Here is a 15,784-nt window from a genome sequence, read left to right as displayed (position 1 = left end):
GACCTTCACCCACGAGCTACTTGTTAACGAATAAAGTGAGCGCCAATCTTGATGTGCTTGGTTCGATAGTGAAATACAAGATTCTTTGCGTAGGGACAAGAACAGAGAGGCCAAGCATCTTGAATAAATTGACATGCTACATGAGTTTAGCTATGGTGGAAGCAAGGGATCTGTATTTAGCTTCAGCAGTTGATCTAGAGATGGTAGCTTGTTTCTTAGCCCCCAAGAGATGAGATTATGACCAATAAAAACTGCAAAACCAGTGGTTGATCGACGATCAGCTACAGAACCATACCGAAGAAAGAGTCAGGACAATTTAAAATAAGGATATAAAAACTCCTCCCCAACTAAGATCCTTTTGTCTAATCAGTGTTCTTGTTGTTTGTTTGGAATTTTTAATAAAATAATATCTACAAAACATTCTTAATTAATCTAATATATATATATATATATATATATATATATATTAAATTATTTATTTTTTAAGAAACTAAACTTCAAAGAAGAAGAAGAAGAAACTAGCTTATTCCAAGACATTCTTTTGTTTAACCTATTTTAAAATCTCTTATAAAACGTGAAAATAAATTATAGAGTAAAAATGAAAGAAAAGTAATTGAAAATATATGCTAGAACCTTCCTTTTCAACCTAAAAATCACAATTTGCAAGCTGTCACAAACGAAGCAATGCATTGTTCAATTACACAGCAATCCATCCTATGTGTTCTTAATAATGCAAAGGACCGAAATAGCATTATTCCTTGGAGGATTTGTTGATTAGCGACTTGTGGATGTGAGGGATCACACCACCACCAGCTATGGTTCCTTTTATAAGGGTGTCTAGCTCTTCATCACCACGGATTGCTAACTGTAAATGCCTCGGTGTAATACGTTTTACCTTCAGATCCTTGCTTGCATTTCCTGCCAGCTCCAACACTTCTGCCGTCAGGTACTCCAAGATAGCAGCAGAGTACACGGCTGCCGTTGCTCCCACTCTTCCATGGGCTGTTGCTCTTGACTTCAGAAGGCGGTGGATACGCCCGACAGGAAACTGCATGGATGATGACATAAAATGAAATAGATCAGTGGTAATGCAAAATGCCACTCCACAGTTGTAGCCAAGAACAAAACTAGAACCTATAACCGAACAACTAAGAAGCAACTGTATTCTAGCTGTGTGATCTAAAACAAAGCTCAAAGAAAGAGCACAATGAGATGCAAGTACAATAAGTAGCCCAAGAAATTGAAAATAAACGGCCATAAGCATAAAAAAACAAAGTTCTGATGGTCAAAGAGTTAAGCAATATAGGCAGTGCACAAGATGAGGAAATTATGTCCACACTGCTTCAAATAACATCATCGATCCAAAGATTAAAAAACAACTGATATCCAGAAGAGCTTTTGGCTCCATATATTAACTCAAAAAGAATCTCTCCTAATTATGAGTTAACTAAATTACTCCTGCCTGGAATTGATAAGTTCTACTACTTCATACTTATTCACATTTCTAAAATATCATGAAAATTTCGGGACCAAAACCAAAAAAGCCATCTGTAACGCTTAACTCTATCTGTCAATTTGTAAAACCTAAATAAACACCTCAAAGTCCTCAACTGCATGCCCTATGAAAAACATAATTATTCAGCAAAGTATTTGCTTGTCTCATAAAAAATACACTGAAAAATAACTTATTAATGTTTTATTTTTAAAAAAAAAAATTATTAAAAGAATATAGATCAAATCTGATAGATAAAAAAGTTAGAGGATGAAATTGAAAAAAAAATTCCAATTTCATAAAATATTTCAAATAAAACAAGTAGCAATCAAAATAATAAAGATCAAATTTGACAGATAAAAATGTCAAAAGAGGATGGGATTAAAAAAAAATTTCATAAATTATTTGAAATAAAATAAATAACAATAAAAAAAACAAATATGATAAATAAAAAATTTCAATTAAAAAAAGAAAAGGGGAAAAACTATATTACTAAATCAGGTTTGCCCCAAATCATTATTCAATTCAATACAAAATCCAGTTCCTCTATTAGAAATATCTACCCAAGCTCATGAAATTCCTTGTTGAGCACCTCAAGGAACCAACCAAATGCCCTAACAAATCAACACTCTTCACAACACATCAAAATATTGCAAAGGAAAGCATTACAATCTTTGTTCGTGACAACATCCCACGCTATAACATGTGTTTGCGACTTTTTAAGGTACATTCTTCAATCAGCCTCTGATTGCATTCACATAAAAGAAATTTATGGAAAATGTGGGTTACTCGAGAAACTAAATTCATGAAGAAAACAAGGTTGGTTTTCTCTCAAGAAACTATATCCTTTTTTTTTCAAATTTCTCTGCACTTGCAACTGCGTTCTCCTTTAAGCCTATTTACACCATAATTGCCTATTATTCTAGTTCTCACATTCATACCAAATCCTCGGAGTTATCAATTCATCTAGCGTTATAATTTAAGGAAAATAAAGAAAACCCAGCATTTACTCTCAAATTTCAGAAAGTTTCGATTTCCAAACTGTAAAATCCAAGCTCAACAAAGCACAATAGTTATCCCTCAACTTTCACACAAATCTCAATTTATCTTTCCCTTTCACAAACTGATTACTCAATTATAAAGCCTAAAAATAAACATAGCAACACAAAATCTCAAAATAAATGAATGAAAAAAATCACCGTAGTTCCTCGTGGCTCAAATAATTCAAAAAAAAAAAACTTGCACTCTATATATTTAATAAACTCATGCAAAAAGCCAGAAACAAGAACTATAAAAAAAAAAAAATAATAAAATAACTAAAAATCACTAAATAATCATAACCCTTCAAGCACGTACGCAATTAAGACTAAAACAAAATCAAGAACTCAAAAACCCCATCAAAAGAACCAAAAAAATAAAGAAGAACAAAAAAAAAACCTGAAGACCAGCACGAGAAGAGCGAGAGGTGGATTTCTTCTTGTCTTTCTCCTTAGATTGAGCTGGAGTTTTGCTTGTTAACAATCCCTTTGCTCCTTTCCCTGACATCTTCTCTTCCAAAAACCAAACACACAGAGACTTTGCTCTTCTTTGTTAGATTTTCTTAGAATATTTTTTTGGGGACAGTGCGAGGAAAACCAAAGGACGCCTTATATATTGTAGGATCCAAAGTTAAATGCCCCTGAATTTTTTGTAAACTGAAATGCCTTTGGCTTTGTGGGAGTTATATTGAATTCTTTTAGGGTAGGAATGGAAACATAATCTTATCTCCGTGGGAGTCCCAACATAATAATAAAAAAATTACAGATTTATATTTATTAACAAAAAATATTACTAACATTAACGATTAAAAAAAAAAAAAAAACTAAAACAGAAGGTGAATGAGAAAGCTATAGCTGGTGACAGTTTTACTCCATGAGAACTCACGTTTATTTTTCATGGTTCATTAATTTTATTTTATTTTGGAATAACTTACAAAATATCATTAATTATAAGCTTCAGTACTAATTTTTTTAAAAATATATATATATATTATTTACTCAAATAATTTTTTTTAATTTTAAATTTCATCATTTAAGATTAATTTATTAGATTAAACTTCATATTTTTTAAAAAAAAATTAAAATTTTTTAATCTATTTTTTTTATTTTAATCTTTAACATTAAATTATTAGAAATTGGATTTCATAATTTTTTTCAATTTACTTTATTTATAAGGTTATCCTTGTCTTATAATTTAAAAACGAGTTAACTATGTTAACTCGGGTTTTTTTTTATTAACTTTTTATTTTAATTTCATTCCTTAATATTGGATTGATTAAAAATTAGACTTCATATTTGTTTTTGATTTATTTTTTATAAGATTATCCTGTTTTATAACTCAGGTCATGGGTTTCGTGGGTTAACCCAAGTTAACTTGAGTTGTTTTTTTTTTTTTTTTTTTAATTTTTTTTTTTCAATTTCATATTTGAACACTCAGTTGATTGGAGATAGGGTTTCATAATTTGTTTGAATTTGCTTTCTATTAGATTATTCTGAACTCATGACCCGAATCACGAGTTTGGCAGTTAACTCGGGTTGATTCGGGTCGTTTTTTTTAATTTCATCATTTAATATTGGGTTTATAAAAAAAAAAAAAAGCTTCATAATTTGTTTTGATTTATTTTCTATGGGTTATCATGGTCTTATGAACTCGGCATGCGAAATTGGCAAGTCAACCATGGTTGAACCAAATTGATCCAATATGTTATTATCTTAATATTTATATATAAAAAAAAAACTATCATCTTAAATATTTATTTAGAGTCAAACTATATTTTTACTGATTTTTTTTATTGTCTTTGGACCCACTAAGTTGATTGAGTCAATCCCCACACGATTTAAATTTTTTTCTACTAGAAAAACATTAACAATACCTAGATTTTGTTATGTTAAATAAAATTGGTCTGGGTCGCGGCGTAGTGCATTCTAGTAATCTGGTTAATGCTTAAAATCACACATACTCAATTATTTTGTTTTTAAAACTTAAATATAAAATATTAATATTATAAATGGTTTTAATAATATAAAATTATTTTATTATGTATTAATATCATGCTCTATTCAGCAAATTCTCGTGATTAATATGATTATATACATTCATCATCCATATTATTTTTTCATGGTATTCATAATTTTAAATTTAAGTTCAATTATAGTTTGAAATTAAGATTAATTTTTATAAGATTTGTAATATGATATTAAAATAATAATTATATGTGTTATAAAAATCAACGAGAATAATTTTCTTGTTCTTTAAGAAAAATTTAGTTGCAAGTTAAGATTGAATGATTAAGATTATTTTTATAGGAATTATGATATATAATATAATAAAAAATAGTGAAAATTTTGTTTTTTAATTGTAAAGAAAAAAGAAGCAAAAGATGTATTTTCTAATTGTAAGTAAGATTTTAATTATGAACTCAAAATAAATTATATTTTCAAAATATTTTTTTTTTAATTATTGAGATGATGACATTTTTTATCTATGTACCATCTCAAGCTATTATATTAAATCCATGACTTGAATCGAATAAAAATATAAACACCGGAATCATTAACATATTTATTTGATTATGATTAAATGAGTATTATTTATCTACTATTTATATAATAAATTACTCCACTCAAATCCAATAAAGCAAACGAAATATGCCACTAAAAAACTTTATAAAGACCAAGATAGTTTGTCAATAACGTTAAGGAAATTGGAAATGAAGATATTTTGAATTTTATTTCAAAATTCCAAACCTATTTTAAATAATAACCGAAATAAAATCTTAATAATTCAATGATTCAATAAATTAATATAACTAAAATATCTTAAAAATTAAAATGAAAATAATATATATAAAAAAAAACAAATCAAATGAGGCCATCCTCGCGATCTGAATTAAAAAGCCTAGGCCTATACATAGACTTTTTTTTAATATAGTTTAACCCGGCCAACTCACTTCGGGACTCTAAAGTGGACGATGTAAACCTTTTTCTATTTTTTCAATTATTTTTCTAGTAAGTGACCTATAGCTTATCGGGCAACTATCCAAATTTCGACCACCACTATGCCGGGTGGCAAGATTAGAGGGGGAGGGTTTTTTTTTACCCTAAAATCTTTTTTTTTTTTCAAACCATTATTACCTAAAACACGAATCAAAACACCCTAAAAACCTAAAAAAAAAATTAATCTCCCAACTCAAAACACCAATAAATCAGTTATAAAAAAACAAAAATCAAACTAAAAAAATCTCTCTCAATTTTTTTCTTAAATAGGTTTTGGCTAAATAAAAGGAAAAACTAGGGCAATAGAGTTTTGATAAAAATTGTTTAGAAACTATATAAAACAATAGATAATTAATGTTGATAAATTATACAAATAATAATTTTTGTTAGAAGAGAGAAAAAATCTCACATTCTTTTCTTGTAGAGTTTTAGTCCATGACAAAAGATAAAAAAAAAATAAAAAAATAAAAAGAAAAAGGAAAGGGTTTTGACTTGGACTTCATTAACATGAGACAGTAGTTTTAAACAAATCAAGTGGATTGTTGGAGAATTAAGGAGTTAATGTTAATGAAGAATCGAAAAGGAGAATTTTATTCTCCTTGACTCAGGAATTCAACCATTATCCTAAGTCATATTAATATGTTTCTATGTATCTTGCACCCTCAAGTCAGGAAATAGTTGTATGAATAAGTGTCTTTTTCGTTAAGTAAATGATGTACTTGAAAAAAACATTTTATTGTTATATATACTTTTAATTTTAAGAATTGAAATGTTTAAATTATCTTTTGTGAATGATGTAATTTAATAAAGTCACCCTTTATAGTTTCGTTGTATACTTATTTAAACATATTTATTTATAAAAGAAAATGATGTATGCTCTGAACTAATTAGTTTTAAATATTTAATATATAGAAATATTATAATGCTAACTCTATAAAAAATATAAAGTTAATATTATGATTGAGTTATGAAAGTCCAATATGATAGGATGAGTATTGTGATTGTTATTTACAGGTTGAGAATTTTTCGAGTTGATAATTTAGTATTAAAAATACAAAATATAGCTCTGCCAAAATTTTAGTTATATATATATATATATATATATATATATATATATATATATATATATTGGGATTGTTGAGATTGTTACATACAATATTTTGAGTTTTGTACTAGCCTTGGTACTCGTGTTTTGTCACAGGGCTGCAGTTTTGGCATAAAAAAAATGATATTTGATTGCTACAAATGTGTTTTTTTTTTATAAGAAAAATACATAATTCAAGTCATAGTCCTAACTAGGATGAATAAGCAAGCTTTGATTCAATTAGATAAGAAAAAAAGAAACGATAGTAGATGGATCCACAACCCATTAAATACAGAAGAACCAAATGAGGTAAAAAAATCGGTATTGGTCAATCCAAGTTAGCATGACAAACCTATAACCCTAGTAATTAAAGTTGAGTCAACTTGGGATATCCTGTTATACTTGCATTAAAATTTTCAAACCCATGATTGGGTTATTATACCCGAAACATCTAATCTGGAAAAACTATGAAGTTTAATTTTCAATCAATTAAATATTAAAAGATAAAATTAAAAAATAAATATTTAATTATACAAAAAAATTAAAAAATAGAAATTAAAATAATGAGGATCAAGATTGAAAAACAAATTTTTTTATTTAATTTAAAAGAAAAAATTAATATAGTAAAAAGACACGAATAAATCAAAAGAATTAAATTCAAAATTGACATAAAAATAAAAACAATGTTTGTAATTAAAAGATGAATTTTAAAAGAATAATAATTTTTACAAAAGGACCAAAAAAAAAATTAAAACAATAAAAACCAAATTGAAAAGCATAATACCTTCAAATTAAATTGAAGAGTGAAATTGAAAACCACTAAAATGTTTACGAAATAGTCAAGGAAAAATTTAGAAATCCACAAAATAAAGATCAAAATGAAGAATGTAATATTTGGTAAATTGAGATTAAAGGATGAAATTAAAAAAAAATAAAACTTCTACAAAAAAGCTAAGATAAAAGATTAAAAATCAAAATAATAAGGATTGAAGTTGAAATACTAACAACAAAGATGGTCAAGCTATACTTTTTAAGGAAGGAGAGAGAGATAAAAATATCCATCAACAACAAACTGAGCCACTAACACTAACACATGCCACATCAACAAGAAAAAAACATGACAGTGCTACACCAATGACACGATGGGAGAATATTTTTGGACACTGGAAAGCGCGACACGCATTAGTCAAAGTGCGCGGGCGCATCCCATGCATCCCATGCTTAAATTTTCTAATTTAAAGGGTATTTTTGTTGTTTTACTATGTATGTTAATTGTTTTTTATATTTTTTTATATTTGATTAAATATCAAATTGCCTCTCAACTTAAATTATAATAACAAAAACATATTATGAAAATATAAAAATACCGCTTAACACTACACTATTTTATTGAACAATTTTTTTACCCCTTGACGCTACAATTATTTTCCAAGGGGTTTTAGTTTTTATTATTATTAATAATAATAATTAATTAATAAATAAAACTACTTTAGCTTTAATCAAATCATGTAAAAAATAAACTCAATAGGCTGTGATGCTAGATAATTGAAGTTTTAAATCAAGAAATTGTTTATTTTTCGTTTTAAAAGAATTTTCATAAAAAAATAAATTTTTTTTATTTTAAATAATTTTTTTTAATCTTTTCAAATCATTTCACATGTTGATATAAAACGTAAATTTTAAAAAATAAAAAAATATATTATTTTAATATATTTTTAAATAAAAAATATTTAAAAAAATAATTATTATAATAAAACTAAACGAGTTTGAAATTAGTGATGCTAGTCGGGACTGATGACATGTCAAGAAAAATCAAGTCAGCGTGGCGAGTGATATCCAAAGTTTTAGGCATCACAGGAAAACAAATACTGAGCCCGGTAATTAATGCCCAACTGGCCCAAAGCATATAACATGATGATCAATGTCTCATGATGAGACTAGGAGGACAAGATATATGTGTTTATTATCGAGGTGATTTATTTTGTATTTAATTTGTGTTCTTGTGAAATTGATTGAAACCTAAAGTGTTTGGATGTTTCTGCTTGATTCAAACCTGTTTATATGCTTATGGTTATGTCTGCTTTGAGCTTTAACCTATTGATATCTTAGATTTATTCAATTATGTTGTTAGTTTATGAAATTATTATTACGAGCAATAATCATATCTAAATATATTAATTATATAAAAAAAATCAAAGAAATATATAAATAAATCTACATTATTAATTTAATTAAAAGTACCATCAGGATAGTTTTTTTTGTTGTTGAAGTTTTCCATTTCATAACTATTGCTATTTATATATATATCTTAACAAGATGAACCAAGCTCTAAGTTTGAAAAGAAAACTAAAAAAAAAAAACAATAATAAAAATGAGATGAGAAAAGGTGTATAAAAATTTTAAAAATATTTTTTCAAATTCTTTTTCACCCATTTTTTTTGTTATAGTGAATTGTAAAAGTTAAAAATTTAAATAATTAATTTGGAATTAATTCCAACCATTATCAATATTTGATTTATCATCATAAATCAATAATGAAATCTAAATATAGTGGCCACAAATATGAATTTTTTTAACTGAAAAACTGTTTAAATTTGCATAAAATGATCATGAAAAAGATTGTTAACATTCATGGGTTAGACTTGACAAAATAATAAGCTGGAAGAAATAATTTTTTATGAACCAGGTTTAAGTTTAAATTTTAATTAGTAAAAAATAATCTTTTATTATTCAAAATATTATTTTACAACAAGTCCAGACCAGGCTTGAAGCCCGAGCCCAAGTTAGGCTCGTGCATTATGTTAGTTTAAACCCAAAGCTCATTTTGCTCAAGATATTTCTCCTTTAAAAGCTTGAGTGTCATTTGGGTTTAAAACTTTCCAACTTTTTACTTTATAAATACTAAAAAAAGTTTTGTGTTTTTTTCTATATTGAATAAACAAATTTAAACAGTTTTAAGTTTCATTAAAACATGATAACCAATAAGTTTTTAAGATTAATTTTTCATTCACTGTAATTTATTTAACAAGTTTAATGTTTTATCTTAAAAAGCATACAATGAAGATAAAATTTCAAAAACATTTTAAACCTAAAAATGAGTGAATTCTACATTTAATTTCACTTCAAACATGACCATTAATCATATTCTTTAAACAAATATCCAACAAAGATCAATCATATTGTAAGATTTGTTGCAGCTAGCTGTGAATTGTCTTTGTATATATAAATAATGCGTGATTTCCGCCATAGACATTCCCCCCCCTGATAGTGATAGATCATGGAGTCCATTGTTAATGTTAATTAATAAGAGGTTAGTGGTTGCAAGCTAGGAGGCGAGGAGACGATTAGGCTTCTCCAACGCCACGACACAAACAAGGATCCAGTTGCCACCAGAAGAAGAGTTCAGACACTATGATGTCAGATTGTCTTTGTTGTTATGTTTTAAAAGTATTTTTTAAAAAAAATTATTTTTTTTTTATTTTGAATTAATATATTTTGATGTTTTCAAATTATTTTGATATGCTGATTTCAAAAATAAAAAAAAAATTATTGACATATTTTTTTGAATAAAAAACATTTTAAAAAACAACCGCAACCATATTCCTAAACATATAAGAGCCTTTTAGTTCACGTTCACAATGGAGCTAATTTTGCCCCGTTTGGTATTTCATTTCAAATATAAATGATTTAAAAATTTATTTTTTTTAATATTTTTAGATAATATAAAAAATATTATTTAAATATATTTTTAAATAAAAAATATTTTAAAAAAATAATTCCTACTCCCTCTTAAACACTCCTAAAACAGCGCTGACTGTGTCATCAAGCACATGGCATTGGCATGCCTTCTCGTTCATGATGTTGAATGTCTTCAAATTCTTCAGAGCACCGATTAGGTAATTAGATATCATATCAGCGCCCTTATTCGATAATTGATGATCGCATGTCACGCAAATTAGTTCATTTTTGCTGTCTTTTTGTGGCTTTACGTTCACTTTATTTGCATGGAACCCACGAAACAATCCTGATCCGGGCTTCTCGGAAACATGATAATTTCTTGGCACCGTTCCCATTACTTTGGACCGCACTTGTAAGAAAATAGAACTATTTAGCCCCGGTTGTTCTTTGTCCCATTCCTTGCTTTCTCTTTCTTTTATCACTTTACTTGAGTGTGTGACACAGAGATGGTCATCAATTATCATAAATAATTACTTTTAATTGCTTGAGTTTGATCCTTTATTGAGTTTGTTCTAGTAATTAAAGAAACAATTCAAACCACAAGTGAAGAAATGCTAATCGATTAGAATATTGCTGCCGATTCTTGAATTGGGAATGATGAACAGGGGTTTGTATTTCGCAAATCAAAAGAAAAGTTTCCACAAATTAGATAATTACTTTTAATTATTTGAGTTTGATCCTTTGTTGAGAATAACTGGTGAAATTAATTTGTATTGATTTTTTTTTTAAATTTTTTCAATTTAGAATAGCTCAAATGGTCGTTTCTGGTTTGGAAAAAAACTAAAAAGTGTTGCATTCGTGTTGATTGTTTAACCTACAAAGGCTATCAGAACAATCCTTTCTAGCATGCTTATCAATTATTTTGAGGTTTATATGGTCCTAATTACAACATTGTATTTTTATTTGCAAGTTAAGTTATCCGTCATAGAGTTAGAATTACTTTGATAAGAACTTACATATTTAGAAGAGAGGGAATTTCACTTTAAAGCTCATTAAGGGAAACTTGATCCTGTAATTTAAAATTATTGGGAGATTTTGCTAGCAAATAACAAATATTTACTTGTATAATTGCAGTGACCAGCATAATTGAACCCATATCAATTTTGCGACATTGAAAATATTTTTCAAATCGTATATTAGATAAAGTTGAAATTTTACAGGAAAATACATACATACATACATACACACACACACACACACACACACACACACATATATATATATATATATATATATATATATATATATATATATATATATATATATATATATATATATTATGGTAAATTTTGTGGTTAAATGGAGTTTGTGAACATAATATTTCAGAAGGTCAAAGTTAGTAAACGAATTGTCAAATATATCAAACTAGACTTTTGTGTATTATTTGGAACATATCTAGAGTTACTGGTGGATTTTTGTTGCAATTAAAGTTGATCTAGAAACTAAACATCTAAAGCTTTTTAACTATATATTGTATGCCTAATAATTCATGAAATCAAGACTCAAATCTGCTAAGAATATATGAAAAATAAAGATTGGAGCTATATGGAGAAATTTTAACATAAAAATTTTTGTTTTATTATTTTATTTATTTAATTGAATAATTATTTTGAATAATAATTATTTTTGCTCCTTCCTCTCTGCATTTTGCATGCTCGTATTTTTATTGTTAAATTAGATTTAAGTCTTAAATTCATTTATTTTTAATTTCAATTTCAAATCCTTTTATTTTGTAATACTTTCCTTTTAATTTCAAATCTTTCCTAGTTATGTTAATAATGGATCCATGCTGTATCTTGGTCCCTGATCTTTCCTCCATCACTTGCTACTTCACTGCCTAATCTTTCTCTTTTTATTTTTTTGAAAATATATTAGAAATGGAGTAAGAAAATGGGTTATTGCATTCTTTACATTAGAATTTGTCAATTAAAAGGTTTCCTCCATACTCTTCAATTCTGGAAACGAAGAAGAAACGAAGAATTGTCCTCAAGAAAAAAGAAAGGTAATTTATTAATAATATGCTTAATATTCAATTCAATGAACAAGTTGAAAAGCACAAATATTCCACAATTAAGACAAATAGCTAGGTAGCTAACCCACGTAACTCATCACATTGGCTTAATCTCAACCGCTTGCACTTTATCTTGAAGCAACCGTTCTTCTTCTTCTTCATCAAACCCTGCACGCCAAAGCATGCCACGTTTAGATATGTTCCAAATGGAAAAGTCTAAGATTGAGAGAGAGACAAGACAAGCATGACTTACTGCTGGAATTCTACGTTAACCAATCTTGCCGAAGGATCTGCGATGGTGCCAAAAGCGGTAGAGGAGAGGACTATCGTAGCCCCATTCGATGAAGGCCTTGACCTTGATGTTTGTGCTCGATCAACAATCCTAACCTGAATGATTTGGTCCGGAAGACAAGTTCTCGGGACAGCTGCACTGATGCATCTCACCAGGTACTGTCTTCCACAGGCGGCGCCATTGTCCCATATTCCCTCGCCGGCCGCGGCAAACATGTTGCTTGACGGGAAATGTGATGATGAGTTCCCATAACAGGCAGTGGCTGCATCACACCATAAAAAACATGTTAGGGATTAGGAGGGAGAAGCTTTCGAATTTCAGTTATGGAAGTCGTATGTTTGTAGATGTAGCAGTACTGGGCACTTACGTAAATATGGGGGTCTGTAGTGGGAACTGGTGCCCACATCGCCAATTGAGAGATGGAAGAGTGTTGCCAGGAGCAATAAGAGTAGAAATGGAGAGGTCTTCCGGAGTGTTGGCATGTTGCAAGCTCACAATGTTAAGAAAAACCACTGCACTCTGTGGTGAGAGTTCTGCTGCAGATACATATATAAGTGTATATATTACACATAAATGTTAATTGCAAGAGAAATAGAAGGAATTAGCTAAATAAGCTTCTATAAATGACAACTGTATATTAACCAGTTTTATTTTCAACGTTAATACTAGTCACTAGATATTAATGTAATTCCATTTATCACGCCTGGCATCATTTATTTTTGTATTTGAAATTATATTAAAGTTTGTTTTAAAAATATATTTGGTTTGAAAAATATTAAACTAATATTTTTTATTGTTTTTTATGGTTTAATGTATTAATATATATTTTTTTAAATCAAACATTTATAACACACATTCATATCAAACATTAATTAATGCACTAGTTGACATCAAATAACTTTTTTTTTTTTAATTTCTTTGTTTTTTAATTTAGATATTTTTTTTAGTTTTTTATTCAATATAATTAGGCTCTTATAATTTTTCTATTTAAAGAATATCTTTTTTTTTCTTTTTAGTAATAATATATATTTTTAATTTTTTCTATATAAAGGTTTGTAATAATTTTTTGACGTATATAAATAAAAACTAAATATTTTTTATATTTTCTAATTATTCTTGTTCTTTAAATATTTTATTTATAACAAATCTTATTATATTTTTATTTTCTTAATTATTAGGGGGTATTTGAAAATATGGTAACGTTTGTTTTTTAAAATACTTTTTTCTAGGAGATACATTAAAATAATATATATTATATATATTTTTTTAAATTATTTTTGACATTAGCACATCAAAATTATTTAAAAACATTAAAAATTAATTTTAAATAAAAATAATTATAAATTATTTTAAAAACACCGTTTAGAAGGAAATTTCCAACCCCTCCTCGGGGCAAGGCAACAAATAGTGATTTTGGATTTATATAGCTTACTAGTATCTAAAAACACAAATATTTCTGTAAAACAACTGTGAGGCCACGAAGGTAAAACAAGCAAATATCTCACAGAAAATGCAATTCCAATTTTGCAGTAATATACAGAAGTAATCAAACGATCTCGTAACATGCAATGCAACCAAGTCAGGGTGCCGTCTTCGCGAGGGCTTATTGTTTTCCGTCTAGGTAAAGATAAATTCTGTAAACATTCAGGTAAAGGGAGCAAAGTAAAAAAATCTCAGCAGCCGGATCTTTGCTAAATGCAGGTTCCGGTGCCTGAGACCAAGCAATATTCGCCGTCCTCGGGGGGGAGTTTTCAAGGTCTTTGGGCCATTTCTTCGCATAATTAAGAGAAAACAATAGAAGCAATGGATCTGAGAGTGCTGAATAATATTTTGTGGATGTCTTGACAACCTGCTAGATGGTTTGTCCTCAATGATCTTAGCAGATATATGGATGAATCTTGCTATCCATTTCTTGGTAATTTGCAAGCAATTTATAGAACAATATCAACATCAACCAACGTTCCAAAGAATTGATCATATGATCAAGAGAGAGGGGAAGAATACCTGAAATAACGTGTTCTCAAACTCAAGGGACGGGCTCTGCGAGAAAAATATTGAACGTTTCTGGATTTTTAACTGGGTTTATATGTATGTACAGGTAGGGATTTATACCGTATTTACAAGACAATAATCTAGAAATTAAGGAGAGTAAATCTAAAATTAAAAGCTTGGAGGCTATGGTCAAGGAGGGAGGAAGCTAAATATAGGAAGTTATCTGGCAAATTTAACTTCCTAGCTAATGCCAGTCCATTTTTAGGCAGCTTCCTTTGTCAATTTGTGGGGCAAGCCTGTAGGATGGTTGGAATCAAAATTATTACATCGGCCTAGTTGAGAAAGGTTGTCATAATTATAAAAAAAAATAGAAAAAATTAAAACATTATTTTATCTATTTTAGAAATTAAAATGAATCGAAATGTAACTGAATTATCCACCAAGGCGCGTGGCAAGCTGAACTCAAACCTTACAAAAGATAGGTGGAAGGCTTTCACGCACACTTATGTGGATGAAAACTTATTTTGCTATAGTGGGGTTGTGACTGTTTTTCTTAAACACGATTCAATTCAGGCTGAATTAATGTATCAAATTAGTTATTATTTTAATCATCATGCTATGCTTAGTAAATATTTACAAGAGGATCCATCCAAATAGAAGTAAAATGGTTAAAGTATCGAATTATCAACTTTTTTCCCTACCATAACAGTAAAAACCAACCATCACACCAAGAAAAGTAATATATAAAATTTAAAAAATGTAACTTAACTAATTAGATTTTATATTTGTTTTTCAAAGGGTATCAATTCGAGTTCTACAATTTTTAGGGTTACTAAAGATTTACATAGTTATTAACTTCAAAACCTTAAGGAATTAATTGAGGTGCATATAAGTTGGTCTGTATATCATATTTACAAAAAAAAATAAAAATATAATAGACTTCTACTCTAAATAAAGATTGGGTAAGAGGACAAAAGTGCCGAGTGCTTTGTTGGCCCTCATCACATAAAATTTCATATATCGTTATCATATATTGTTGGGGAATCCGACTGGTGATGTAATGATTATTGCTCATAAGAGGGCAAGCACACTGACACAATATTTAACGTGGTTCGACAAATCACCTACATCCACGGGAAAA

The 15,784-nt window shown here is 28.2% G+C and overlaps 2 protein-coding genes across 5 annotated transcripts; both read right to left on the bottom strand.

Annotated features, from left to right (window-relative positions):
- Nucleotides 1–599: 599 nt before the first annotated feature.
- On the bottom strand, nucleotides 600–3,122 carry LOC118051191 (probable histone H2A variant 3). The gene is made up of 2 exons (XM_035061769.2): nucleotides 2,930–3,122; nucleotides 600–1,048 (listed from the first exon to the last, which is right to left on the bottom strand). Exons 1-2 carry the CDS (start codon nucleotides 3,035–3,037, stop codon nucleotides 752–754), a joined length of 405 nt encoding a protein of 134 aa, XP_034917660.1. The 5' UTR covers nucleotides 3,038–3,122; the 3' UTR covers nucleotides 600–751.
- Nucleotides 3,123–12,328: 9,206 nt separating this feature from the next.
- On the bottom strand, nucleotides 12,329–14,865 carry LOC118051192 (EG45-like domain containing protein). 4 transcript variants are annotated; one of them, XM_035061771.2, is made up of 4 exons: nucleotides 14,656–14,865; nucleotides 13,019–13,187; nucleotides 12,613–12,913; nucleotides 12,329–12,527 (listed from the first exon to the last, which is right to left on the bottom strand). In XM_035061771.2, the coding sequence occupies exons 2-4, from the start codon at nucleotides 13,131–13,133 to the stop codon at nucleotides 12,521–12,523; spliced, it is 423 nt and encodes a 140-aa protein (XP_034917662.1). In that variant the 5' UTR covers nucleotides 13,134–13,187; nucleotides 14,656–14,865; the 3' UTR covers nucleotides 12,329–12,520. The 4 variants fall into 4 exon arrangements, with proteins under 4 accessions (XP_034917662.1, XP_034917661.1, XP_034917663.1 ...); XM_035061770.2 differs by having other exon boundaries at nucleotides 13,019–13,184; XM_035061772.2 differs by having other exon boundaries at nucleotides 13,019–13,163.
- Between the last annotated feature and the right edge of the window lie 919 nt (nucleotides 14,866–15,784).

The sequence above is a fragment of the Populus alba genome, chromosome 18 (genome assembly GCF_005239225.2).
Source record: "Populus alba chromosome 18, ASM523922v2, whole genome shotgun sequence".
Taxonomy (NCBI): Eukaryota; Viridiplantae; Streptophyta; class Magnoliopsida; order Malpighiales; family Salicaceae; genus Populus; species Populus alba.
The sequence above is the reverse complement of the archived record's forward strand: the minus strand, read 5'-3'. Positions and strand labels throughout refer to the sequence as shown.